This window comes from Parathielavia appendiculata, assembly GCF_033297405.1.
Source record: "Parathielavia appendiculata strain CBS 731.68 unplaced genomic scaffold N657scaffold_15, whole genome shotgun sequence".
Classification (NCBI taxonomy): domain Eukaryota; kingdom Fungi; phylum Ascomycota; class Sordariomycetes; order Sordariales; family Chaetomiaceae; genus Parathielavia; species Parathielavia appendiculata.
In genome coordinates, this window is record NW_026944234.1 from 415,180 (window position 1) to 437,504 (window position 22,325).

At 54.3% G+C, this 22,325-nt stretch overlaps 9 protein-coding genes and 1 non-coding gene across 10 annotated transcripts; 6 read left to right on the forward strand and 4 right to left on the reverse strand.

Moving 5' to 3' along the window:
* Positions 1-577: 577 nt before the first annotated feature.
* Positions 578-3,458, forward strand: N657DRAFT_636428 (ARM repeat-containing protein; the record flags this gene model as incomplete). Its single annotated transcript, XM_062791424.1, has 3 exons — positions 578-634; positions 709-3,375; positions 3,432-3,458. The coding sequence occupies 3 exons, from the start codon at positions 578-580 to the stop codon at positions 3,456-3,458; spliced, it is 2,751 nt and encodes a 916-aa protein (XP_062644494.1).
* Positions 3,459-4,040: 582 nt separating this feature from the next.
* N657DRAFT_t126 lies at positions 4,041-4,126 on the forward strand. The gene has a single exon. It is a non-coding gene; the product is annotated as a tRNA-Gly (tRNA).
* Positions 4,127-6,975: 2,849 nt separating this feature from the next.
* N657DRAFT_579310 (glycoside hydrolase family 10 protein) lies at positions 6,976-8,319 on the reverse strand (the record flags this gene model as incomplete). The annotated part of the gene is made up of 2 exons (XM_062789375.1): positions 6,976-7,784; positions 7,959-8,319. 2 exons carry the CDS (start codon positions 8,317-8,319, stop codon positions 6,976-6,978), a joined length of 1,170 nt encoding a protein of 389 aa, XP_062644495.1.
* A 1,020-nt stretch (positions 8,320-9,339) lies between these two features.
* On the forward strand, positions 9,340-10,619 carry N657DRAFT_648911 (uncharacterized protein). Its single transcript, XM_062793613.1, has one exon. It carries the CDS (start codon positions 9,784-9,786, stop codon positions 10,195-10,197), a length of 414 nt encoding a protein of 137 aa, XP_062644496.1. The 5' UTR covers positions 9,340-9,783; the 3' UTR covers positions 10,198-10,619.
* N657DRAFT_648913 (uncharacterized protein) lies at positions 10,360-11,840 on the reverse strand (the record flags this gene model as incomplete). The annotated part of the gene is made up of 5 exons (XM_062793614.1): positions 11,447-11,840; positions 10,991-11,357; positions 10,815-10,932; positions 10,699-10,757; positions 10,360-10,631 (listed from the first exon to the last, which is right to left on the reverse strand). The coding sequence occupies exons 1-5, from the start codon at positions 11,567-11,569 to the stop codon at positions 10,360-10,362; spliced, it is 939 nt and encodes a 312-aa protein (XP_062644497.1). The 5' UTR covers positions 11,570-11,840.
* Positions 11,841-14,281: 2,441 nt separating this feature from the next.
* N657DRAFT_683532 (uncharacterized protein) lies at positions 14,282-14,846 on the forward strand (the record flags this gene model as incomplete). The annotated part of the gene is made up of 3 exons (XM_062796576.1): positions 14,282-14,414; positions 14,485-14,679; positions 14,776-14,846. 3 exons carry the CDS (start codon positions 14,282-14,284, stop codon positions 14,844-14,846), a joined length of 399 nt encoding a protein of 132 aa, XP_062644498.1.
* An 83-nt stretch (positions 14,847-14,929) lies between these two features.
* N657DRAFT_153883 (uncharacterized protein) lies at positions 14,930-15,854 on the reverse strand. The gene has a single exon (XM_062785979.1). It carries the CDS (start codon positions 15,779-15,781, stop codon positions 15,188-15,190), a length of 594 nt encoding a protein of 197 aa, XP_062644499.1. The 5' UTR covers positions 15,782-15,854; the 3' UTR covers positions 14,930-15,187.
* A 155-nt stretch (positions 15,855-16,009) lies between these two features.
* N657DRAFT_701535 (uncharacterized protein) lies at positions 16,010-16,932 on the reverse strand. Its single transcript, XM_062797356.1, has one exon. The coding sequence runs from the start codon at positions 16,886-16,888 to the stop codon at positions 16,133-16,135; it is 756 nt and encodes a 251-aa protein (XP_062644500.1). The 5' UTR covers positions 16,889-16,932; the 3' UTR covers positions 16,010-16,132.
* Positions 16,933-18,083: 1,151 nt separating this feature from the next.
* N657DRAFT_636432 (uncharacterized protein) lies at positions 18,084-18,942 on the forward strand (the record flags this gene model as incomplete). The annotated part of the gene is made up of 2 exons (XM_062791425.1): positions 18,084-18,163; positions 18,720-18,942. 2 exons carry the CDS (start codon positions 18,084-18,086, stop codon positions 18,940-18,942), a joined length of 303 nt encoding a protein of 100 aa, XP_062644501.1.
* A 1,128-nt stretch (positions 18,943-20,070) lies between these two features.
* Positions 20,071-21,371, forward strand: N657DRAFT_658365 (uncharacterized protein; the record flags this gene model as incomplete). Its single annotated transcript, XM_062794888.1, has 7 exons — positions 20,071-20,145; positions 20,236-20,334; positions 20,409-20,447; positions 20,546-20,754; positions 20,799-20,997; positions 21,032-21,169; positions 21,333-21,371. The coding sequence occupies 7 exons, from the start codon at positions 20,071-20,073 to the stop codon at positions 21,369-21,371; spliced, it is 798 nt and encodes a 265-aa protein (XP_062644502.1).
* Between the last annotated feature and the right edge of the window lie 954 nt (positions 21,372-22,325).

Sequence of the window (22,325 nt, forward strand, 5' to 3'; positions counted from 1 at the left end):
TTCACGCTGTTGTGACTTCAATCGATAAGTCTGAGTACTTCATCGCCGTCATCCTTCCCGTTGCCCTGCCGGTCTGCTCTTGTCCCGCTCGACCTGACCTTGACCCCAGCAACGGCACGCAGGGTTGCCTTGACAGTGCCTCGTCCACCGCCAAAAATCTAAGCCGCAACAATATCAGAGCATCAACAACAATTCCCCGTTACCGACTCCACGCCTTCCCCCCAAATCGCAAACGAGACAAGCAAGCAAGAGCGTCTGGTCAGCACATTCTGTTGCAATTCCACACAAACCTCCCGGACAAACAGCAACAGGTAGCCGGCGCAACCTCTGACGATTCTACTGTAGGTAGCCTCTATCCCCTGCGGATGGAACATCGGGTTGCCGTCCTGCAACACTAACTACTGGATGTCCTCATGTCGACATGAATGGTTGCAGCAAGCTGTGTCGTGTGCAGAGACTGATCAGAATTACCTTTTGCTTAGGCCGTCAGCAACACAATCCCGATACCGCCGTTCCAGCAAACCCAACAGAGCCGCAGTCCGGCGTTGAAGTCGCTTGCCCGGAGCCCCATCACAGAATGGCTGAAGAAGAGGACTTTAGCTCGCTGCCCTTGACAGATCGCTGGGTACACAAGGTACGAGTTCATGCTCCCACTCGCTCCCGACACCCACCCGGATTCGCTGAACGGACATTCTCGTGTTATTCTAGGTATGGAAAGTCCGAAAGCAGGCATATGAAGAGGCGGCCCAGCAGTTCGAAAAGACACCAGACGAGTACGACCCAGCCTTCCGACCCTTCGTTCAAGACCCGAGTTTGTGGAAGTCAGCCGCAGCAGACTCCAATGTTGCCGCCCAACAGGAGGGTCTCGCTGCGCTTTGCGCATTCCTCAAATTCGGTGGCCGCGATGGCGCGCTAAGGGCCCGCCAACACGCGGTGACGCCAATCGTCGAAAAGTGCCTTTCCTCCACTAGAGCGGCCACCAAGGCCTCTGCGCTCGAGGCATTGCTCCTCTTCATCGAGGTCGACGTACCCGGGCCGGTCATTGAGGAGATCCTCCCTGTCTTATCCAACAAAGTCCCCAAGGTTGTCGCCGCAGCGGTAGCGACTTTGACTCAGATCTATCACAACTACGGCTGCAAGACCGCGGACCCCAAGCCGGTACTCAAAATCCTGCCGAAGGTATTCGGCCACGCAGACAAAAATGTCCGCGCAGAAGCCACAAATCTCGCCGTCGAGTTCTACCGGTGGCTGCGAGACGCGATGAAGCCCATGTTCTGGAACGACCTGAAACCGACGCAGCAGACCGACCTTGAGGCACAGTTTGAAAAGGTCAAGGCGGAAGGCGCACCCAAACAAGAACGTCTCTTGAGGTCACAGCAAGCCGCCCAGGAGCGTGCTCCGGCCGGCGGTGCCGGAGATGAGGAGTATGACGACAACGGTGGGCAAGAGGAGGAGCCAGCTGAGGTGGATGCGTTCGACCTGGCCGAGCCACAAGACGTGATCAGCAAGGTTCCGAAAGACTTCTTTGACAACCTGAGCTCCTCAAAGTGGAAGGAAAGAAAGGAAGCGCTCGAGGCTCTGCATGCCATTGTCAACGTTCCGAGGATCAAGGACGCAGACTTTGGCGAGATTAACCGCTGCCTGGCCAAGTGCATGAAGGACGCAAATATTGCAGTCGTCACGCAGGCTGCGCAGTGCATTGAACTACTTGCCAAGGGCCTGCGGAAAGGATACGCCAAGTACCGCTCTACCGTCATGCAGCCCATCATGGAGAGGTTGAAGGAGAAGAAGCAAACAGTCGCTGATGCCCTCGGCGCAGCCCTGGACGCTGTGTTCTTGTCCACCGATCTCACCGAGTGTCTCGAGGATATTACCACGTTCCTTGCCCACAAAAATCCGCAGGTCAAGGAGGGCACCATGAAGTTTCTTGTCAGGTGCCTGCGCACAACAAGAGACGTGCCCAGCAAGCAGGAGATTGCGTCTATGGTTGAGTCGGCTAAAAAGCTCCTCTCAGAGGGCAGTGAGGCGCTCCGCTCAGGAGGCGCCGAGATTTTGGGGACCATCATGAAGATCATCGGCGATCGAGCTATGAATCCTCACCTCGAGGGCCTCGACGACATCCGCAAAACCAAAATCAAGGAATTCTACGAGACAGCCGAGGTCAAGGCCAAGGACAAACCAAAGCCCCCGCCACCGGCTGCCCGCGCTCCTCCAGGCGGTCCCAAGAAGGTTATGGGTGGCAAGAAAGCGACAGCCGGCGTGAAGAAACCCGCCCCTGCTGCTGCACCTCCCCCAGAACCAGCGCCCGCACCTGTCGCCGCGGCCGCGCCGAAACCCGGGCCGGCCAGCAAACTCGGCATGCCTAAACTGGGCGGCTTCAAAGCACCCCAGAAGCGTACGCTTGGCGGACCAGGTGCTGCTTCACCTCGGCGGCCAGCACCAGCTCCTTCCCCTCCTCCAATGGAAGAAGAACCGCCAGTATCACCACCTCCAGCCAAACCGGCCCCGCGTCTCGGGCTTGGCCGTGGTGGTCTCGCCGCCCGCTCGTTGGCGAAGCCTGCCGCACCTTCTGTGCCGGTCGCACCGCCATCTCCAACGCCTACCTCCGGGATCTCGTCAATTGAGCGAGCCGAGCTCGAAGAGCTCCGGATGGCCAACGAGCGGTTGCTTAAGTCGCTGGACGAAGCGCGACACGAGCGCTCCAAGTTAATGTCGGAGATCCAAGAGCTCAAGAACCAGAATGCGAGTCTTATCGAGGACCACACGAGGGATGTGCTCTCTATCAAAGCAAAGGAGACGCAGCTTGTCAGAGCACGAAGCGATGCCGAGGCGGCGGAGCAGACCAACGATCGGCTACGGCGAGAACTAGACCGGCTGAAGCGCGCCCTGAGTAAGGCTGAGGCGCTCAACGCCGCTGGGGGGCCAGGGAGCCCCGGCTCGCCGCACGGCCTCCACTTCCGGACCATGAGCCCGACGCACGACGACATATACCGGGACGCACCGCACCGCATGAGCATGGCGAGCACCCTGAGCGAGGAAAAGGAGAATGGTGACGGTGTGCCGCACCCGCGCAGCAAGCTCAGCCCCGAGCTTAGGTACACGGGCAGCAACGCGAGCAGCGGGCGCGGGAGCCCGGCAAGGGGGTTCAGGCGGGACGTCAGTATGGAGGAGAAGGAGCCGAGGAGTGCAGACATGGGTGGTGCGGCGGGATACGGCGGCGGCTACACCGATAGGGCGGGCAGTAGAACTGGCAGCCGCGCGGGTGGCAGAGATACGCCGTCCAGCACCACGACGACCACGACTTCTGGCATGGAGAGTTGGAAGAGGGCAGCGGAGGTGACGAGTCAGTTGAAGGCGAGGATCGAGCAGATGAAGGTTTGTTGACACACATTTTCTGCACCGTGCTGTGTTGTGGCTAACCAACATGCCAGGCAAAACAAGCCAGCAGGCCGCAGTAGGATGGTACCGCCGGCAAGAAGTCTACTGCTGCTGGGATGAAGGGCTCGGCTGGTGGGGAGAAGGTCTCGGCCTTGAGAAAACGGTCCCTGCTCAAGGCACCCTGACACGGCATTGTTTCTCGGTTGGTTGTTCTGGTTAGCATGGTCATGTTGCATTTCCAAGGCGTCGGTAAGGAGCGGAGCCATACCTCGTCTTTCATACCATTTCTTATACCTCCTCTTGCGTTCCCCATCTTGGTTTCATGGCATGCAACGCTTGATGATAGCTAGAGGGTCTGTGGAAATACAGTATGTTTACCGCTTGGTGTTTACCCATACAAGGACATCGATCGTTCTGTTGGTATTACTTGTTGGTCAAAGGAGCCAAGGCATGTTGGGGATATAACGTTAATGTTAGGATTCGGTATCTTCACTTGGCCCCGAATATCGTGGTTCTCGTTGGACCAAAGTGCGAGATGCCATTGATGCCAGCAATATCTACTCCGTCCTGCAGCTATCTCCAGTTTCCAATGACAACAAGGTGGTTGGCGAAGGCAATCTCCATGATCAGGCAATTTTTTTTTATACATTTGACTAAAGTCAGCGCGGTTAGTTCAGTGGTTAGAATTCTCGCTTCCCATCTTCTCCTGGAACAGCGAGTGACCCGGGTTCGAATCCCGGATCGCGCATGCCCTTTGGTTTTGCCACCCGTCTATGCCTCTTTCATGAAATCCTGCAGCCAGGTATTATTACCCTCAGTTTTAGGAGCAAAATCTAACGTTAATACCCGCGCTTGGGGGAGTCGAGCTTTTTGAGTAACCAAGGACGCCCACACCCCACGGTCTGTCGGTCATGCAGAGGCTCTAAAGCCAGAACCTTCCCGCCATCATGCATTGACCGAAATCGCTCGGGATTCTTGATCGCACCTTGGCTCGATTTCAAGCGTCTAATTTCGCCATCCGGTCGCATCGTTGCCTTCTGCCATCCTGTTTTATTGACGCCCGCCGTGCCGGCCGCTGCGGTACGCTTCTCGGCACCTGTCTTTTGCGATCAGCCGCTGGCTCATCTTTCCCCTTCAACCCTTCAATAAATCTGATTTATTGGTCTCCCTAATCCTATCAAGGACCTGAGCCGGGAGCCAGCCGAGTGCAAATGTCCGAATAGGGCAGAACGGGGCAAAAGGCATACAACAACGAGGATTTTCTGGTCGAAACCGAGCCAACTACAGGCAGCTTATCTGCGGGACAGCGGACGGGATCCCGAGCTTTCCGCCGCCCATGGTCGTACGCGATGGTTTGTTGTAATGGAGGGCGATATCAGGGGGGAACGGTTGGTAAGGCGCTGTGAGAAGGGCTAAACCAACACCCCTGGATCACCCATGACAACATGCACCACACAAAACTCGTACACAACGTAGCTGAGACGGTCATGAGAAGGTCATGTGCAACAAGATGGAACGGAGAGACTCAATTTCCATTCCAGATACTCAAACACCCGCGTCACATGCTTTCACTGACCTCGAATGAGCCGACTATTTAGTCTCTTAAATGTGAGAACTCATTTGAACAGATACTCGGCCGAGTCCCCATACAACCACATCTCCAACGCTCGAGATTATTCTTCTTGAGCGCGGTGGCAACCTCGGGGTCATGCCACCATTGCGTCCTGCCTAGAGAAGCGCATTAACGCTTTCCTGGTCCACGTCGGAGAAGCGCAACTGTTGTTGTACCGTCATAGTGAGCCAAGGAGTGTGTTTGGAGCAGGAAGAATGACGAGAAAGCAGAGAGGAAGGGAAATTCTGGGGTTTGAAGAGACGGGGAGGGATGGAGGCAACGACGGCATGAGCGAGCGAGGCCAGCACCGAGCGTCGAGGGACGGACGAAGTCGGTTCGCATCCTCCAACAGGGGGATGGAATCCTGGCGCCAAACATGCATCTCCATGGTGAATGCGCGGGACGCGTTCCGGAAGACTCGATGGGTGTGAACCGAGTAGAATGGGGCGCTGCCGTCAGATCAAACAAATCAAATAGGGGTCATATCTGACTGTTTGAAGATATCTGCCGGATATCTGTTATATCTGGGTCTCCTTCCGACCTCCTCCAAGTGATGTTGTCAGTCCCTACTGCTGACCCGACAACGTTGTCAGTGGAGATGGACCAGAACCGTGCGTTGCACTGATGCGCAAACGAGTCTCCATTGCAAAGGCTAAATCATCAAGTGCAAAAGTCCTCGTTCGGATCCAAGGTTCCAATATGAGCTAAAGTACAGTGATGCGGCGGGCCGGCGGCTCTTCGCCACCAGTGCATCCTTCATTCGGAAGGCTGATCGCCCTTCCAGTGTCCAACTGCCTGTCGCCAAGACTCTCTTCTATCGCCGCGCTGGTGATGTATGCCATACATTACCCTAATGGTAGATGATACTGGGAAATAGTAGTTTATGGGAATCCTCCAAGCCAAATTGAGCCCTTCTGTAACCAATCTTTGAGACATTGGAAGTGCTCGAGCGTTCTTAGGCTCATCGAAAGACATTGAGTTGTCAATGTCAGTTTGGCAAGGCTAAATGCCCCTTTACAATCTACTGGTATTGGCGGTCCGGCTGACCGCTGTTGTTGATATGGGCCACTCCCTGATAATACACGTGTAGTAAAAAGTGGCTCACTCGCTTTTGGCTCTCTCGCTGATAATGTTGTTGGAAACCAACAGCCACGATTCCACGGTGACACGCTTTATGGGAGCCCTCTAAAACCGTAAACCTTCTTGAGAGTGCTTGGGACCAGCCCGAATTCCAATTGAGAGTTCTTTTCTTCTCCTTCTCCAAGTTGCCTGGGTGCCTCCCAGACCTTATGTTCTGTAACAGCTGTGTATTACCCCTGACCAGGGTACGGCACCGAACCCAGTTTCCGAGTTTCAAGTGCCATCACTTCCATCAAATGTACGTTAGACCGTCGACTGAGCAAACCTAACAAATTCACCTCAGGCAGTACTACACTTTAAGAAAACAACCCACCCTGCCTAACAAACTAGCGAATCGCAGGGTCATCTCGTTAGCGCCGTCGGGTTTAGAACGGTTCCCCCAGAAGGCATTTACCTCGCTGATGCAAACACATTTAACGCCACGAACATCGTCTGCAGTGATGCTGGCCCATGGAGATCTTCGGCAAGCAAACTTCCAGTGCAGTCCGTCAAAGCTGCTGCGACGACTGTTTCCCCCTTGAAGGCCGAGAATGATATCCTGGATGTTAGCGCGTGTCTAGGTTGAAGGACTCCTGGATGTCGCAGTTTGGTAGAATTCCTATGAAAACGCTCAGAAATCGCTGTCCTGCTGTCTCCATCGTCATCGCCCTCGCGGTCTTCGGCGTTTTCCTGATTAGGTACGTGAAGGGGGTGCTGGGCGGAATGCGGAGCAGTTGAGGTGCACTGCGGAGGATGTGGCTTGTGTTTCGAGAAGAGAAACCGCAATTTCCCTGTCAGACAAGTCTCGCCAACCAATTTCCCAGAGGTTAGAACACAATCGTCCTCCAGGATTACTTCATTTAAGCTTAGAGCAGTAGCCACACAGAGAGCACAGCGCCCAGGAAACGACCCATAGTGTTTAGAGAGACCCTCCCTGCCGCCGACTTGCCATCGCCAGTGACGGTGCCATTCGTGATCGTAGTATTGCTCGCGGCGCGCAGTAGGGCCATGACAGCATCGTAGGCAGGCTTAGTCTTGTAATCAGAAGTCCACAGGAGGGCGTCGCCCTTGCCCTTCATGCTGTTGGGCACCCAGCTGTACTTATCGGTAAACTGCCAGAGGGTGACGCCCACGCATTTGGGGACATCGAGGCACGAGCCGGCTAGGGCGGCATAATCCTTAGCCTGCTGGTTCAAAGCGGTGTCGCTCGCGGGTAGCGAGTTGTGACGGATGTCGACCCCTGTGAAGGCGACCTCGACGCCTAGGTCGGTAAACTGCTTGAGCGAAGCGGCAAGACTGATGCGGGAAGGGGTGGCGCCTACGACGAGATGGCCCTGGAAGCCGACCCCGTCGATCTTGATCCTGCGCGCCTGGAGGTCCTTGACGAGATCAATGACCGCGGCGGCCTTGTTAGGCAGAACTTCAAGGTTGAAATCGCTATAGTAGAGTTTGGCGTCTGGGTCGGCGGCGGCAGCGGCGGAGAAGGCGATGGGGATGAAGGCTGGCCCAATGTACCGATAGAAGATGGAGTCGCGGTAGCTCGCGTCACTGTCACCGAAGGCTTCGATGACCACGTCCCAGGCGTAGCACTCGCCCTTGAAGTGCTGGACTACGTTCTTGATGTATGTCTGCATCGTGGCGATGAGGGTTTCGTTGGTCCAGGAGGCTTCCTCGACTATGGCGTTGTTAGAGATTACGGAAGAGAAAGACAGAGCAAATGACAATCACAAGTTCACAGGCGAACGGTAGAAGACAGTTATCGAACATGAGTCTTCTGACTAACCCCAAGAGTTGGAGCAGATGGGAGAACCCTGATCAGGGAGAGAAAGAGCGAGAGAGGGAGACCTACCGAAGGGCGGCAGCTGGGTGTAGATCAAGGTATGACAGCGGATCTGCTGGCCGTTGGCCTTGGCCTTCGCTACGACCTGTTCGGCGTCGGCAAACGAGTACTTGCCCTCGTTCGCCTGGATTGCAGCCCATTTCATAGAGTTCTCGGCTGTGATCATGCCGAACATGTTCTTATTGCTGACAATGGCCTGGTACTCGACATCGGCAAAGTTGTTGACGTCGGTGGCAGTGCCAAAGTACAACTTGCCGGCCTTGACCATGAGCGAGTTCAGGCCATCCTCTTCCTGGGTTGCGTTCTGTGTGGTCGTTGTGACCGTTGCGGCTGTGACCGTGCCATCACTGGCCAGCAGCCTCGAGACCATCAACAAGGCGCGCAGAAGTCTGGCCATGTTGCTCTCTTGTGCTCTGTCAAAAAGAGTGTGGGTTGTGGTGGAGAACCGTTGAATGTAAGGCCGGTTGCGGTGGGCTGCTTCCTTGTGCTGGAACAATAGATAAGTACATACGGAATGCGGTACAGTGCGGAGGACTCCCGAGTTAATGTTGGAGCTTTTCCGTGTCCCTTTGGATTCGGTATTTAGAATGCACAGTTCGCTTTTGCCTAGCCGCTAGTTAACTGACTGCCCTAGTTTAGGTTAGCGATTGCTTGGGCTTGCTGCTTTGACTCGCAAACAGCGTCAAAGCTCCAAAGGCCTGACTGGACACATACGAGTCAGGGGCCAATCTTCAGAATGTCAGCTGTGTCAAAGATAGTAAAGTTGTGTTGCGTGGGGTTGTGTTGCCTCTTGAACTTAACGGTATCTTGTGAAAGACAACCTTTCCAGCGCCTGAGCCTTTAAACAAGACGTTTCTTGCGAGTTCCCACCCCGCACAAGATCCGCCCTCAAGGCTACCGTCGTATTGTGTGACGGGAATCGAGCAGGGACGGGAGATATTTGTGGATAATTATAGTTGGTGCACTGTTTACGGATTCCTCCGTGCTTGATTTTGAAACTGATGCCAAGGGAACGGAGCTCAGAGTGTATTGCGGACTGTAGTGACGTTGGTGTTGCCATTTCCAGGCACTGCTTGGCGCCAGCAAGGCTGACCACCATCGAGCGATGTATACAGGTAGGAAGTACCTATGCAACGGATCACTGTGTCCAGCGCTGCAACTTGACAGTGGGAAAAGCGGTTGACAGGCCGGGAGGATGCGAGTATACACAGTAGGTGCGCTGTTGGGTGCAGAGTTCGCTGTGCCCCAGGCGGGCCGGTCCGGGCCGGGTCATGATTCCGGCGAACTGGATTCCAGGGGCCGATTCAGCTGCTGCCAAGCAGCCCTCGCCGCATATCGCAATTTCCTCCCATATCTTCCCGCAGTTCTGACGCAGCGCTGTGTTTTGGTATTCCAATGGTGACACGCCGCTCCGGCTCCTCAGGACCTGCACTCGATTGCCTCGACATTTGGCGACTCCACGCTTGAAGCATCGGCAGGCGCGTGAGGGCTTGGAGCAAACTGAGCGGGACACGTGGGCTACCTTCCCTTTGCTTAGTGATAAGTATGATGTCCTGAAACGCTTGGCTCATGGCCAGAGGATTTAGTCGTGGGCAATGGTTAATATTCTTGCGAGTCGTGATGTTAAAACACTCAAATCGAGTCTCGACGGCGGGGGTAAGAAAGAACCGGAAGACACAGAAAGAGCTCAGAAGAAGTGCAGGCACGGGTTGTCATCCCACAACCCGCAAATGGATAAGACATACGAGCGCCTACTCCACCCGCGGCAGCGGGGAGAGCCCCAAGCTTCCCCATCTGTCCCGAATCCCGCAAACCTTGACCTCCCCGCGCAACAATGAGGGGCACACCACCACCAGCCTTCGTTTGCTCGGCCATCGAATTCTTGGCTGAAGCCGACGTTCTCGCAAGCAACGTCCGAGGGCGCGCATCCAAGGCGCAAATACAGTTAGATCAACGGGGCAAGGACGAGGATGTGATCGCCTGGCGCGAGGCAACATCACAGAGAATCAGAAAAGCAAGCGCGAAGAGTACTTCGTACACCGTCAGAAAATCATGTCCGATTTTGTTCATTCAGGACCAAGGCAAGGCCTGCCGTTCCCAAGTCCCTGATGCGAAGAATAACGCGCACTGTGCAGCAGCGCGTAGTGTAAACGCATACACTACAGGTTCACGCGTCTCCCAGAAGCATCGCACGAGGCTGCTAGCAGGCAAATGCAGTAGCATTGATGATGGCCTCACATCGCGCTGAGGCTAACCGAGATGGCCCTGCGCGATACCAATCCTTGGCACACGACCGGCACATAGCTTGCCAAGGTCATGGGTCACCATCGGACGACACCAGCGCCACGCTAACGTTAGCTGTCTTTCAAATCGAGCTTCAAATCTGAGCGAAGGGGGACGTTGTCATTCTCTAGACTATATTTGCTTCAAACTTCTTGCGGCCCACAACGATTTCCGACTGCATCGAGGGATAGTCCACGAGAACCTCATCGGAACCCTTCTTTGTGGAACGGAGTGATCGCGAACCAGGCTCCGGGATCTGGGAGAGCTGGACAAACTGTATAGACCGTTCCTGCGACGGAGTGGCTTTTCGGACGAAGGGTCGGAGAATAGGGATCGATGCAGCAATTATGCTCACGGCGGGCTCAGCGACACCGAAGACCTTGATATCCACAGTTGTAGCTTTTGCCTTATCAGCCCTAATGGAACCGAGACAGAGAATGGGAGATAACATCAATGGTAGACTCACTACTACTAGCCGAGATATCCTTCAGGGAGATGATTCTCAGGAACGCGATAAATCCAGAACTTGTTCCAACAGTTAGAAGACGGTTCCAAATCGGCGGGGCTGTAATAGGGGCATACAACACGCCCATACTCATAGCAACCAGTGCACCGAGCTTCTCCCTCTTATTTATCGTCAAGTTCCAGATAATCTTCCAAGGAAGGATGGCAAGCACAATGTCGAACACGCCAGAGTATACTATTGCCATCGTTAGTGTGTCGCGCCAAGCGCATCCCTGTTTCTCTAGGCCACGTACTGCTTGTGAAAGTATGGTAATGTTCGACGGTCGTCTTGGGCCAGCACGTCCCTGCCATGTCGTATAACCAGAGCTTCGGTATTGGCCAACACTGGATCCAAAGGATCAATCCCGAGACACCAAGCACGATATTGACCGAGACGATAATGAACCAAATCGCCCATTTCACCCACCCCGTCGATATTCGCAGCAGGGTAACGGCAAACGAAGTCTTGCTCCACGCCGCCGCGACAGTGCCGCCAAGGCCCGCGCCGTACGAGAGGATAAGCACAACGGGCAGCTTTTCTGGCTCCATATCCTCCCAGAACAGGCCGATACCGTACTTAACGCCTTCGGTGAGCATGGCGGACGAGGCCAGGACGAGAACCTAATACGAGAAACTCAAACTGATTAGTGACGAACAGCCTTGTAACTGACTTACATATTTGCTAAAGGGACTCGATATCGTTACCGTACCCAGCTGGCAATCAGGAAGTAGTCGTCCCACCAGAGCAGTCGACCCCGGGACAGCTTGCAGTACAGCCGCAAGGCGAGGAATACCGCAGCAGCGATGGTCAACGACCATATCGCCCAGAGCATGCGTCCGGCGAAGCTCACCACCTCGCGGGGTAGCAACTCGTCGTGATGTGCCATGCCCCGGAGATGTATGGCAGCTGAAGGGAATTGGCGCAACTGATTTAAATGGTAACTATTACAATCTGTAACCGAACTGATTTCTGTTAAGCGAGGAACTGCATAGACGGCAGTTGCTCGTCGACAGCGCGGCCAGAGTGGAGTAATTATGCATTTGGAAATTGAGGACAACCAGAGATTTCGGTCACAAAGTTGAATGGAGGGCCGTTAATTCATACGTGCCCATGTAAGGTTGGTAGGCACATGAACGCGAGCTCGGTCCCTCGAGCGGCATGGTCGATCACATCGAACATCCGGGTTGAGAGCGCCAAGCTGGGAGCTTTCGGAATTTTTATGTAATCAAACTAACCCAGTTCGTAGCAGTCTTGCGAATTCCTCCAAGCCTCCCATGAACCTTCCTCACAGGGTCAAGACACTCCCACTATTCCACAAACCTATCACAGCAGCTTGACAAGTCCAAGCAACCGTTCATTGGATTTCACAGTCGAGCGCTCTGTCTGCGCTTCGATGCAATCCTGCGCACTAAATGAGTTCCTTGTCTAGTGGCGGTCAGGCACCTGGCTTACAAACTCTGGAGGCGTCCAAGGCACTTTCACCGGTGCCGCGCGCTAGGTTAGCGCATTCGAGACCGAACTCTGCGCGGGGTGAAAGTGTGTTGATCGCGATGCCGTCACTAATCACCAGTGGAGGTGCTTAGGCCCCCCTAAGAGTGGATGCTCACACTAAAGTTCAGGTAGGTTGTGGCTATAGTGGCTATAGAAATAGCCCTGTAATGCCCCAGACCACTCTATCTATACTAGTCTCCACGAACAGTTCCTGGATCACGGTCTGTATAGCTGACGCAGCCAAGCCAGCTCCAATCACGAGAACTCCAGGGTATCTTGCGAACCCCAGACCTACCTCCGACGATCTCCACTGAACTAAAATTCCCCGTCGTTTGACGTTAGTACCGAATGGGGAAAGCACCTCGCTTTGAGTGTCAGAGCTAAGCCCAGCAACAAGCTCCAGAACTCTTAGTGCGTACGGGTTGCCGGAACAAGGATTTGTTCGCGGCAAGTCCCTCCCTGCCCAATTTTTGCACTAATCAACAAAACAACAAACGCGTCTTGGCAAGCACGCCACCCATTCTGTCGAAAGATACCAAGAGGTAAGCAGGCGACCTGAAGAGTAGGAAACAGAACAATTCCAGAGAAGAGAACAAAAGGCCCTTAATGCATCTCCTCTCCTTCTCTCGTTTTAGTATCTGCCTATGCTCTGGGGATAGGCGGCGATTATTACTGTGGAGTTTGATGGACAAAAGCATACGTACTGTACAATAATGCCGATTGTTGCATGGGCCAGATGGTCTGAGATAGTAGATTTAGCAGGGGCTCAGGAAAGGCAGTTCAGAGGTAACTAGTAGCTTAGCGCCAAGATTGCTAAGGAGTATCTTTAATTGTACGAGGTCATCAACCTAATTGTACGGGATCCGCACAGACCCCCTGAATTCCGCCACACCTGTGCCGGGCTGAGCCTCGGCAAAAAAAAAAAAAAAAGAAAAAGGAAAAGGAAAAGGACAAACTCCAGAGCAAAAAGATCGGTTCGAGCGATTTGGTGATAATGGGGATTGTGGCCTTGGGATCTATCGCAGGGAAATCAGGCATCTATTCCTATCTGTCAACTAGCCTAGGGGGTGTCCGGCACTGGCGTCCCGAGCTGTATGGCTGCGCTAGACGCAGGATCTGTACCTCCTTGGGTCTCCTCTACTCTATTTGCTGGCCTCTTCCCTGTCCCTGACCTCGTCCCTGTCCACGACCTCGTCCCTGTCCACGACCTCTTCCCTGTCCTGACCTCTTCCCTGTTCTGACCTCTTCCCCGTCTTCCTATAGTCCCCTGGACCCGCGACCGCCGTCCACGTCAGGTAGTAGTGGTGGAGAGGGGTGAACCTTTGTACCTGCTATTGCAGAGAAGTAGCCGACAAGCGGTAATGGATTCTCACTGTCTAGGTAGGAGCGATAGGTAAAAGGGGCAACTGTGATGGGGCCGTTGCTCACACACACACACACACACACACACTCAGGGAGGCTCCCATGAAGGGGTTTTCTCGACGAGGATTAGGGTTGGACGAGGGTTGCAGAGGCTCAGCCCGAAACAGGTGTGGCGGAATTCAGGGGATCTGTGCGGACCCTGTACAATTAGGTTGGTGACCCCGTACAATCAAAGATACTCTTGTTAAGTTCAGGAAAATGTCTACAACTGTTTAGAACAAGGCAGATACTCTAACATCACCAATTGATTTATTTACGGATATGATAAGCGAGCGGCGCGGACAAGCGAGCGGCGCACTAGTAAGGGCTGTGTACGTCCATCCTTCAGTACCCAATTACTCTGGTACAGTAAATTCGTAGCTGTTAGCTTTCCAACACTTCGGGAAGGCTACCTAAACTCCAAACTTCTGTTCAGACATGGCAGAACAAAAACAACAACCATAGCAGACATGTCAAAACCGACCGATATATCGCTATAGCCACGATCAACGAAGATATTAAACTCACGGGCCTAACAACTATGTTGGAATGACAAACAGCCATGTATCCAAGGATGTCACTCAGATGAGAGCTTTCAATAGTAGGTGTGGCTCCTCGTGAGCGACACGGAAGTGATTGATTGAAGGTGGCGATGAATGAAAATAGTTCCTTTTCCTTGGAGAACCCCACAACCGTGGAGGTTGCGAAGAAGTTCTTCCTCAAGACCCGGATCGATGAGAACACCCACTCGGTTGCCTTTTGCACGCCGAGCGTATCCACGTTAAGTAGGTCCCAATCGGCGCCCCTGGCTCGACAATGATTTTCATGCTAGGTGCTGATGTGGACTACAAACAGTCGACCTCTACTGCAAACAGCCCGGCTACCTCAACAGACCCCGACAAACTGGGGAACCGGAGGATCTCGTCACAGGAGCACCATCAGGTGTTGAGTGCCAATACGCGGTGGCGATGGGGACCAATGGCAAGAACTGGCCAGACGGAAAAGCCCAGGGTCATCGCGACGCGGACTGTTTCGCGACATACGCCATCGGTATGTTGATCACATGCATCAAACTCCCTTCTCTTTCCGTCGTATTGCGGCTGTTCACTTTGACCCCAGCCAGTCGTTAATCTTTGGTCGTTCCAGCTACGTACATCAACACCGTGTACTGGTACAGGGCGTATGAACCCAGGGATAGGGCAAAGTATCTGGAGTAATGCTTCTTCTAGTCGGTCGGACCCACCCCAGGACGCACACGAGAATTCGTATCTAGGACTAGGTAGTCTGCCGTACCAGCCCGCCGGCATAGCAACAAGCTCAATGTAACCCATAGAATCACTGGACTGATTACCTACATCACATTTGAAGAAGGTAGGTACCTTAATCATGACAGACACTAGCCTGAGTCGTGCCTAAACGTCATCGTCCAGATCAGGAATCTGCACCGGCACATAGTCCTCCCGATCGCTATCCATGTCCATCATCTCCGGCGTCGTCCCGTCCCCGAATCCTATCGTCGGCTTAGAAAGCAGATCCTCCCAACTCTCATATGCGAAATTCACCCCGGCGAAGGCAAATGCCTCTGGCACCCCATACTGCTGCAAAACCTCCCCGCGCCTACCATCCATCTCGGCATCGCACCGGACGCTCGCCAGCGCAGCAAACCTCCTGGTTCCGTCATCCTCCCTCGCTGTCTTTGCCTTCTTCGCCAGGGCCACCAATGCATTTGGCAAGTCTCTCCCTCACATTGTTCCCCCAGCTCCCGGGGCCCGGCCAGACACAGCGACTCGATATTGGGCGGAAGTAGGCGCGTCAGGAGCTGGTCATCTTCGTCATCGCCGCCGTCATTGTCATCGTTTGTGGGGGCAGATCGGTCTTCTTTGCATACGGCATCGGCACTGAGAAAGACGTGCTTTAGAGCCAGGAAGCCAGCCAGAGTGGTGTGGGTGGCTTCGGAAGAGACGTCTTGCGAGTGATGCGAGAGGGAGTCGGCGGCGTCCTGGGTGCGGAGTTTGAAGTGCAGCGAGGTGAGGGTGGCTGCGTGCGGGAAGAGGCGGGTGAAGGCGTCGACGGGCTGGAAGTGGCCGTCGTAATCGACTGCATGTACTACTAAGGTAGGGAATGGAGGGGGTTTGCGTGTTAGACTAGCCATCCTGAAGGTGGTATTTGATTTTTGAATTGGTCCGGCAGATGGGCGAACTGGAAAGATGGCAATTAGGTTGCAATTACAAGAATCTTGTGTATGGCTTAACCACAAGCGCGGAGACCTGGCCTCGTAGTAAAACGACCTCAAACCTTGGCTCCCTCTGCATGCATCCGGCAAGACCGACAGGCCGTTGTCATAAGCCGGCTGCAGGTTTGCCGGAGTGCTTGTACCGAACTAAGCCCTGTGGTTTGACCTGGCCAATCCCCCCACATATGTGAAGGTTAAGGGTCGACAAGCTGCTGCTGCCCTTGCTCTTGCTGGCCGCGACCGCTTCCAAAATGCCCGCGGCGTGGTGTTTCAGGAACGACACCCACAGTCCGACCGGGGACAGAGATCAAGTGTCTTCAAATTCGAAAGCAGCGCTCCTCCGGCATTACTGCCCGACAAACGACGCAGTACCGAAAATGCCGCGACAGGAACGCACCCCGGGCCTTCAACCTGCAAGCTCAGGCGCTCTAGATTGGGCGCAACAGTCAGAAGCATACCGACGAGTTTCCATCCCGGATGCCTCCGCGGACCGGGGAAATGGAGTCTCTGCTCTTGCAGCTCGTCAAACGCGCCCTGGTATTCAGAAAGAAGCTGGGCACCGGCTGCGGGAGCTATTACAGCTGCAGCTTTCAGCGCCTCCTCCAGCGTGAGCTGAGCCTCTTCCTCGGTAATGGCCCGAAGCAGGTGAGGGTGCACGTAGATGCGCCTCACTTGTGCGACTAGATCTTTGCGGGTGGCGACAGTGAGCAGGAAGGAGGCCAGTCGGCCCTCCCAGGAGAACTGGGTTGATCTCCATGCATCGCCATAACCGGGGACGAACTCGTGGTAGAGAAGTGTCTGGGCGACGGAAGCCAGACGTTTGGACGCCAGCCACACCGAGTGGAGAGTCTGGCGGTAGTCGCGCGAATACCATGATGGTTGGCCCGGCTGCTGCTGTTCAGAGCTCCTGCAGCAAAAGTAGCCGTTGGGCAACTCATAGCGGTGATCCTTGCTGCAGTGCAGGCAGAAGTGGCCTAGAATGAGAGAAAGCGTCTCGACTGGTAGGGTGCCGAGGTTGGGTGCCATTGGAACTTCAACCCGGGAGGAATTTATTGCCGCACGATAAGAGGTAGAGCAAGGATAGCTGAGCAGAACGTATGAGTTTGGGGATGGATGTCCAACAGGGAGGTGTACCTGAGGTGAATAGAGTCGTCGATGCCGTGGTAATTAATCAGTGCCGGAAACCGCCTAAGTGGAACTCGCCGAGAGCTTCGAGTTTCATCGAGGATCAAGGTGATTATCGGTATCTCCGTTGGTACGAGCCTATGCCTCAAGCCTCGAGTATATGTCAGGGCAACGGAACTATGCCTGAGGGTCTATAGAGCAGTGACCAGCAATCCAGGTCTATATACAAGGGTGCCAGAAAGAAAAGCTTCTTGTGTTGACGTTGACCTCTGAGGGTTCAACCGTAAATCTCAGTCAGCAGGCCCACCCGCTTCTTGTTAATCCTACGAAGTTGCAGTTATCCTACATCTGCATTATCTTCAAAGTTCACCACTAAATCCATCACTATTCTTGAGTGCCTTTAGGGGTTTGGATTAGTATATTGCGTCCTGAATATCTCTCAAGTATGGAGAAAGGGCTAGGCTTAGGCGTTTCCTAGAACAGCTCATAAGAGAGTATTGTTGGAACTTGCAGACCGATGACCGCTGAGATATGCGCTGGAAGAAGTATTCCGAGTCAAAGCTTGGATTGAATTGAAAGGTGGTAAAAGTGCTTTTTGACCACGCTGTTGATAGGCATGGGAGAGGACTAAGTACATAGGTAAGGAAGAGGGGTTGCAGTTCTGGCACCAATCAACCACCGAGGTCCGTTGAATGCAGCCATTAAGGCGGCTTCGTTCCGACACGTATATCATCAGTCCCGCCATTTGGCCTTATAACTCTTCAACGTTAACAGCTACCCTCGGTGTCCAAGCTAGAGTACTACTACCAGTTACCTACCACTGTATACTAGTATAGGCTAAACTTACGCCGGTCGCCGAGAAATTTCACTGATTTACTGTTGCTAGATAGTTAGTGAAGCACAGCAGACCGGATTAAGGACGTGACGCTGCAGATAGGGGAGGATAGAGCTCAGCCCTAAAGTCGCCAAACGCACCTAAGCTTGCCGGCCGGTGACAGGCTCTCTTAGGGCTGAGGGAAACATTCTCGGGTATTTGGAGATATAATGTGGCGCTACGGACAGAGCGTAGCCCATTATCGAGGCCGTCAGCATCCACATGGTAGCTTGTACGGCCGCGGATTGGATAAAGGACCACACGGACAGGAGTCCAGGGAATAACCTCGATGAAGGCGAGGAGTAAGTCTAGGACGGTGCAGGCCGCAATCCTCAAATGTGTCCTACATAGGCGTGGCCCCCCCCATGACACTGGGCATATCACTCGACTTCGGAGAAATGGAGTGGACTCTCGTCGCTTGTGGCTCCCAGGCCATGACTATCGGGTTACCTCCTCCTCCTGCGCCTCGCATCCGTTTATTGTATTGACTTGTCACTAGACCCCTTTGGGTGTGCGTCCGGTCTCTTGGGTAGAAAATATGGCATTGCTGAAGCTGAGTGTAGAACATATATTTGATGTGAAGGTCCGGCACGCCCTAGGGCACAGCGGTGTGAGAATAATAATATATTTGATGTATTTCCGTTCGATTGCTACCGTGTCGACCACAGCATTCATCCGCCTTACACTGACTTCTCTCATACGTCCTGTAACGACAGGAACGAAGGAATAGGCGGGCTTCGCTGTACCTGAAGGCGGCGCTAGTTGCCGCCGTGGACATGAAAACATGCAAACATCCAACAACGCCTCGACAACAACACATATCACGCAATGACAGCATCTTCTATTTTACGGCACGAGTTACTTGTCCGGGCCAACCGACATCTGGGTCACTCTTCCGGGGTGCCAGACGACCTGCCCGAAGCCCTACTTTGACCTCTATGGTGACATGTGGCCGCGGCTCATAACCTGGCTTGTGCCAGTCCTTCTTCTGATCGGGAGCGTCCATCTCCCGCGCATCGGCTACGTCAACCGCGTGCTTGTCATTCTTCACTCCATGGGCGAACCCGTCAACTCCATGTAGGCGCTGCTCAGAAAGGGCGAGGTCTGGAACCGCTTCTACGCTCCCGCCCTACGACGTACCCCTGCAGGCCCGGACTACGTCGGATGGTTGGGGTCCGTACGGCGCCAGTCAGCGGTCAGCGCGCGGCCAGCCGGACCGTCAATACCACAGTATCGCGCCCGGGCTGGCCATTATAGGGAGCTCAAATAACTGACTAGTCCAACGCCTTCAATTGGCTTCCGGTAGTTACCTTGGTGTAGAACCACACAATCCATCACATCCTTTTATTTTACTTTCAGCACCACCCGTTTTACTGCGCCATGAACACAGCGACACTGACCCGGTCACCAGAGAGAGGTTACAGGAACCCGGACGCGCAGTGGGTGGATACCGAAAACGTCTCGGCTGTCAGATGGGAGCGGACTCAGCGGAGGCTGCGAAGTCTCCAAGCGGACTGGCGGTCTCGGCTCGGTCAGAAACCGAGTCAGTACCACTCTCACCCAATTGGCTCATTCGCGGTCCCGTCTTACCTGGACTCCAAGTCCTTCCTTCTTAGGCACATGCAATTCGATCATGCAGGCCCTGGATGACAAGGTACCCAGAAAAGAGCGGGATATGGCTTGCCCATCAGGTGGACATCTGCCTGGTACAGATAGGGCTGCAGGGGTTATATTGATCCTAGACGCAACTGAGTGACGCTGAGGTGACACTGCCACATGGGTTTATGGCTCCAATCTCGCTTTCCTCGATCCTACCCAAACTCCGAAGGGCTTTTACACGTACCATTCTACGGTGAGCGTTTCCGCGACGAGGAACTTTCGACACCTGGTTTTGAAGCATCCATTGGTCCGGAGCTGCCTCGAGGACTCGCCTGGCAATTCCACATGCGAATCTGTCATGGCGAGGAGTATACAGGACGACACGGGCGCCCGCTAAACAATTTCACATTTAATATCTCCTCGACTATAAAAAATTCTACAGTATCTCAGCTCGAACATTCGCGGTACTTTACAGGTATACAGACTCCTTTTACAACGTCTAGATCCCCCCTAGCTTCGTTCTTGACACCAGAGAAGTCATACGAACTTTATCACGATATCTTCAACCAACGGTACCCAGACAAACGGCACCGGTGGCAAAGGCAAAACAATGCGTGCCGTAGTCTGGGAGGGCAAGCCCTTCCATCTCGACGTCCTCGGGAGCACTACTCCGCCCAGATCATGGGTCACGAGGTACGTCAAGCCAATCCGCAAACTCCCCCTGAGTACATTACCGTAGGCACCAGAGCATCGTGACACTGACATTGTTGTACAGGGCGTGGGCGTAGTGGTTGAAGTGGGCCAGGTCAACGAGCACTTCAAGGTCGGAGACAGGGTTCTCATTCCCGGCGTAGCTGACACGGGTCATTTCTCGGTCGACGAGACGGACGAAGAGAGCCGCCTGTTGTATGGACTGGGACTCGACTTTGGGACTGAGTGGAGCCACAGGCCGAGTACCTCCGGGTCCCTTTCGCCGATGATTCTCTGGTCGCCATCCCCGACGACTTGTCCTCGGCTTGGACTGGCTCGCCCTCTCCGACATCTTCGTCACCGGCTGGGCCGGGCTCAATTATGCTGGCTTTGAGGCGGGCGGCTCCGTCGCCGTCTTTGGCGCCGGGCCGACCGGCCTGATGTGCGCGTACCCCGCCATCCTCCGCGGCGCCTCAACGGTCTACGCCATTGACCACGTCCGTGACCGGCTCGACAAAGCCGCCTGCATCGGTGCAATTCCAATTGACTTTACCTCGGAAGCCGGACCTGCAAGCAATCAGATGCTGCGCCGTGAGGCGAACGGGTCTAACGCACCATCGACTGCATCGGTCAGTATTGCCTAAACAGCCGCCTCAAGAGGCAGCCAAACTACGTCATCCAGGAGGCCATCAAGGTCACCAAGTACAACGGCGGCATTGGGCTGGTGGGTGCGTATGCCGCGCTGGGAAAGTCGGCTGGCAGGCCCCTGGCCGATACGGTCGACGCGGAGTTGTCTATCCCGATTCCAGCTATGTTCCTGAAGCACCTGTGTATCGATGGCGGCACTGTCAGCCCCTATTATTATGACATCTTGCCCTAAGGCGTTCGAGCTGGTCAGGAGTGGAAGGATCCGGCTGGACTTGGTTGTCACGTCCCAAGTTGGCATCGAAGGTGCTCCTGAGGCGTATGAAAGGTTTCATAAGAAGCTGGTGATCAAGGCCGTTATTCGGTTTCCCTGGGTGAGAGAGCAGGCGCTTACTTCATTCGCGGTGGTCGCTCATCAGGAGGCGCCTGATGAAGTGAAGGATCAATCTGGGGAGAGATGGCCGCTCAAGTTGCTTGTGTGAGTCGCCCCATATGAAGATTCACCCCTATTAGTAGCCGGACTAACCGTCTATGTAGTCGGAGACGGAAAAGACCGACCTCAAGGCTCCAAAGTAAAGGACGTGCCCGGAATGTCCAGGCATGCGTTGTCAGCCCTGGGCTAGCCCTTTGGCCATTGCCGCTCAGAACCTGATGCCTCAGGGATTGCCGGTGCCAGTTCCAGCTCAATAACAACAAGTCGTTCATTTTCACCGCCCCGTTTGTGGAAATCAAGGAGCTTGCACGTGGTATAACGGCCTTGTGCGTTGATTGCCTAGTTACGTTGGTTCATATCATGAACTTAGAGTTCTGTTAAGTCAATGCAAGCATGCCCTCAACACTGGGTAGTTACATGGTAACCTTGAAGTCTGATGGAGTCAAGTCTTTCAACACACCATTGCGACATTAGCGAGCGTTATTTGTTTCTCTTCCATTTTCCTGGGTATCATGAGCGCTTCCTCCTTAGGTCGTAATGACGGTCCCTAAATCTCAAGCATTAAGTTAACATGATGCCGACCAGCACCTGACATCAACGGCTCAACGATACCGCTTGATGACTGCAGAAGTTGGCAGAGAGGGCCAAATACTACCTCGCCTCGGCAACCATATAATATTCAGAAGGACAAAGCTGGCAATCCGACTGGCAGTAGCGTAGGCATAAGAAGCCTGGAGGCAGAAAGCCACAGCGTCGCTCCTCCAGCTGGACATCTCAGGCGCCTTTGACACGGTCAACCACGTCCGGCTACTAGCTACCCTTCGAGAAATGCGCTTCCAGAGGTGGCTCGTCCTTTGGACGAAGAACTGGCTAACCGACCGGGAGGCCACCCTTCACTTCGACGGTCAAGCAGCTCGACCGACGGCGATACGAGCGGGGGTCCCCCAGGGCTCACCTCTCTCCCCAGTCCTCTTCATTCTCTACATCGCCTCCCTGTATAAGCGGCTGAAAGAAGAGCACCCCTACCTAGCGATTGCAGGGTTTGCAGACGACACCAACCTTCTGGTATTTGGCCGGGAGCCAGAGACCAATGTTCG